This window comes from Dipodomys ordii, unplaced genomic scaffold (assembly GCF_000151885.1).
Source record: "Dipodomys ordii isolate 6190 unplaced genomic scaffold, Dord_2.0 Scaffold37, whole genome shotgun sequence".
NCBI classification, from domain to species: Eukaryota; Metazoa; Chordata; class Mammalia; order Rodentia; family Heteromyidae; genus Dipodomys; species Dipodomys ordii.
In genome coordinates, this window is record NW_012267253.1 from 14037688 (window position 1) to 14041925 (window position 4238).

Sequence of the window (4238 nt, forward strand, 5' to 3'; positions counted from 1 at the left end):
GGCGGCGGCGGCGGCGGGGGGCACCGGCGCCGCGGACAGCCCGGCGGCGGGCTTCCTCTCCAGCACCTCCAGCTCCTCCAGGTCCTCGTCCTCGTCCTCCTCGTCCTCCTCGTCCTCCTCCTCGTCCTCGGGCTCCCTCACGAACTGGTACTTGAACGCGGGCTGCGGCCGGGGCGGGCTGTCCGCGGAGGACGAGGAGACCAGGGGCGACTGGTCCAGGTCTTCCATGGCTGGCGGGCGGAGAGGATGCTGCAGCTGCTGCTGCCGCGGGGCCGCTGCTCCTCGGAGCTGCGGGCGGTTGTGGGGGTTGGGGAGGACGGAGGGGCCGGGCCGACCAAGAGAAGGACCTGCAGTGGCGACGGCTCCCGGAACAATGAGGCTGCTCCTCCTGCCTCCGCGCCCGCGATGCGCCACCCGCCCCGTCCCCAGTTGCCGCCGCCGCCGCCCAGACGAGCGAAGAAGACAGGCCAGCAGACTCTCCGCCCAGTTTGGCGTGACTCGCCCTCCCTTGGCAGAAAGGGAAGGGCCTGGCGCGGGAGAGGAAGGACCAATGGACTCCTGGGTGGAGAAGATGAGCAGCTCGCCTATCCAGTGAAAAGGGAAGAAGATGGGGGGTGGGTGGTGATTAGCTTACTTCTCTCTTACTGGTTGATAAGGCCAGGTAGGCGGGTCTTGGGGGGGGGATGAGGGACTCCACCCTCCCGCCTTGAGTAGATACGGGATGGGATGGGTTGGGTTGGGTTGGGACAGGGTCTTGCCTTGGCGGCGGCTGGATGTCAATCTGTAGCAAGAGAACTGCAAAAGGGGGCGGGCTCCCGGCTGGAGGGTTGGGGTTAGCAAGCCACCGGAAGGGCGTTATCCTGGGGACCTGGGGGTGGAAACTTTCCTCCCCGGAAAGGAAAAAACCAGTGTGGAAGCATTAACTAGGCTGTGAAATTGGTCCTAAGGAACTTTTTTTTAATGTAGTGAAGGATTCTAGCTTGTTCAAACTTCCCAAACCACATTAAAAAAAAAACACAACTTTTTTATTTTTTTGACAATTATAGGCTCACTCCCAGTTTAAACTGCAGGCTCTGAATGAGATAGAAACCAAACAACAAAACAGCTAGGCTAGATGATCTGTGGATCTGGGGCCAGACATTTGGATCTGCTCTTCCAAAAGAGGTTTTGGGGCTCTGCCTGCTGCAACTCAAACATGCTAAGAGAATGAGTCACCAAAAAAAAAAAAGACGGAGGAAGAAGAGAGAGTAAAGTGGAAATGGAAAGACCTTGGAAGGCAAAATTGGTTCACATTTCATTTCAATCACCTTGGGCTCATGAGTCAACATTTCAGATGATTCAGGCTTTCTGGGAGTCAGAAAGCCCCAATACTCACTCTCTGGTTTACTAGGCAGGAATAAACTTTTTGCAGGGCTGAAGAGTTTACAGAAAATGGTTGCAGAGCATTTAGGAATTAGCAACGAGAGAGGTTTATCTTTTTATAATACACTTTTCAAAAAAGGCATTGGCTGCACGCCCAAAAGGAAGGCCTGGAAAAAGGAAGATGACCTGCATTCAGATTGCTCAGTCTACACCTGTGCTCTCTATGAGTGATAGGGCATTTATGGCTACTGAACAGTCAAAATTCTTGAACTGAGATGTGCTCTAAGTGTAAAATGCACCCTGGATTTCCAGAATTCCTAACAAAAGCCTCAATCTTCATATTGGCTATATGGTGAAGATGATATTACTTTGGATACATTGGAATACATGCCGTTAATTGAGCTAGCTTGGGTCTTTTTTAAAGAAGCCTAGAAAAATTTAAATGCACACATGGTTCACTTTATATTTCTGTTAGACAATAATGATTAAGAAACTGTGATTGCCACAGGGAATCATTGGTTATTTAAGCAAATCCTTAGTTTCAGCTAATTAATGTTACTCTACTCTTAATTAAAAGAGAAAGAGTGGGCTGGGAATGTGGCTTAGCGATAAAATGCTTGCCTAGCATGCATGAAGCCCTAGGTTCAATTCCTCAGTACTACATAAACAAAACCTGGAGTGGTGCTGTGGCTCAAGTGGTAGAGTGCTAGCCTTGAGCACAGAGAGGCTCAAGTATGGTGCCCAGGCCCTGAGTTCAAGCTCCAGGCAGACAAAAGAAAAAGTTGAGGAGAGTATTTAAAAAGAAAGAGGTTGGGGGAGAAGGATGAATAGGTAGAATTCAGAGATTTTAGGGCAGTGAAGCGATCCTGCATTGTATTCTAATGGTGGATATCGAATAGGCATTTGTCAGAACCCATACAACAGAGTGAACCCTAATGTAAACTAAGGGAGCTTGAACAGATAGTTAATAATAACTACCTGTATTGGGACTGGAGTATAAAAGTACTTGTCTAGAAGGATACTGGATTTAATCCTTAGCATTGCAAAAATTATCATTGTCATTATTACTGCCTTACCAGTTATAATAGCTGGACCACATCATTACAAAGTATTAGTAGAAGGGAACCATTGGAAGTTAGGGGTGATAGTGTATGGGAACTTCATCTTTTTTTTTTCTGTCTTTAAAAAAATTTTATTTTATTGTGAAAGTACTGTGCACAGGGGTGACCGTTTCATGAGTAAGGTAATGAGTACTTTCTTCATCTTTTCTATAAACCTAAAGCTTAAGAAAGTTGCTTTTCACAATGTTGTTTGCATCTAGTTAAAACTGTGCATATTAAGCTAAGGAATAGTTTATTAACTTTTTTTAAAGACAAGTAAAAGTAAAATGGGGTTTCCTGGCAATGTTGGTTTATCAAGTTAATGAGCAATCTATCCAAGAGCTAGCCTATGAATTCCACAGCTGAGAACTAGCTTTCTACCAAAGGGCTGTGAGTTCTTTTGAGTTTGTTTGTTTGATCTTTTGGGAGAAATTGGGAAGATGTAGAATTTAAGGGCAGGAGGTTAATATCAAATTTAAATTTAAAAAAGCATTTCAACAGTGATAACTAAAGTCCTATTTGAAGTCTTTGTCAAATATGTGTCACGAATTACAAAAAAAAAGTGTTTGGATTTCAACTAATTGAATACATGCATAAAAATTATGCTAACAATTTTATACTATGAACATTTTCTATTAAGTGAGCAGTGCAAGTTTTCTCATACTACCATTGTTTTAAAATTTCCTTGTGAAAAATTTCACTGGATTTTCATTTATTATATGTTACTTATATGATGTTTCTACACTCATATCTCCGAACATGCTACTACTAAAATAGCCTCAAAGAAATGCTTTATAAAAGTTTCATAAATGATTAAAAGAAATTTGTAGATCTGCAACTTTGATAGTGAATAGCAGTAAGTATAGAATCCATAATATAAACATTCTTCTATGATGAAGAACAAAAATAAAAACTTTATCTCAATCTTGGAGAGTTCTTGAAAATTAAGTATGTGGAGGGTGAATAAGGAAGGGTTTACCTAGTATCCATAGAATGAGCAACAAAGTATAAAGAAAGGAGAATGTTGCTGCTATTACTATACTGGAATTAAAAATAGAGCTAGTTACAATGTGTCTAAATGAAATTCTCTCTTGGACAATTTTCTCTTTTTTGGGGGGTGGGGGTGGGGGAGGTGGTCCTAGAACTTTAACTCAGGGTCTGAATGTTAACCCTGAACTTTTTTTGCTCAAGGCTAGCAATCTACCATTTGATCCATAGTTTTATTTCTGTCTTTTTGTTGGTTAATCTAAGCAAGAGTCTCCCCAGCTGACTTCAAACTATGATCCTCAGATCTCAGCAATGATTACAGGAATAAGCCACTAGTCACCGGCTCTAACAAAATGTTGGCGGGTATTTGAAGTGGTTACAAGAAGAGTACAAATTCTAGATTTTAATAATTGCTTGAAAATAATCGTTATATGAATTCTGCTTGACAAGACCTTACCAGAGAGAGAAGATTACTTTCCAAACCACAACAGTTAGTAATTATTATGTGAAAATATTCTAAGACTCAGCTTAGAAGCATAGACTTTCAGGGTCACAAGCAACATTGGGAAGTCAACTTGACCAATCTTCCTCTCATAACCAGAATTAGCTAACAGAATATTTTGCTAAGTTGGTCATTTGTGCTCATTTAAAAAAGAAAGCCACAGACTCTTCACAACTTCATTAGAGCTGAGCTGGTTTTTTAGCCAATAGAATAGCCTAAAAGTGATTGAAGCCTAACCAATCTCTAGAGGCATTGCAACTTCCACTCTCTTTCTCTTGGAATGCTGA

The 4238-nt window shown here is 42.8% G+C and overlaps 1 protein-coding gene across 1 annotated transcript in view; it reads right to left on the bottom strand.

The window, feature by feature from the left end:
- The window catches only part of Rtn4 (reticulon 4), a 57228-nt gene extending 56753 nt beyond the window's left edge, over positions 1-475 (bottom strand). The window contains exon 1 of the mRNA XM_013017980.1: positions 54-475. Within this exon, the coding sequence (XP_012873434.1) occupies positions 54-228 (175 nt within the window). The 5' untranslated portion in view covers positions 229-475. The remainder of the gene's footprint in view (positions 1-53) is intronic.
- Positions 476-4238: the final 3763 nt, after the last annotated feature.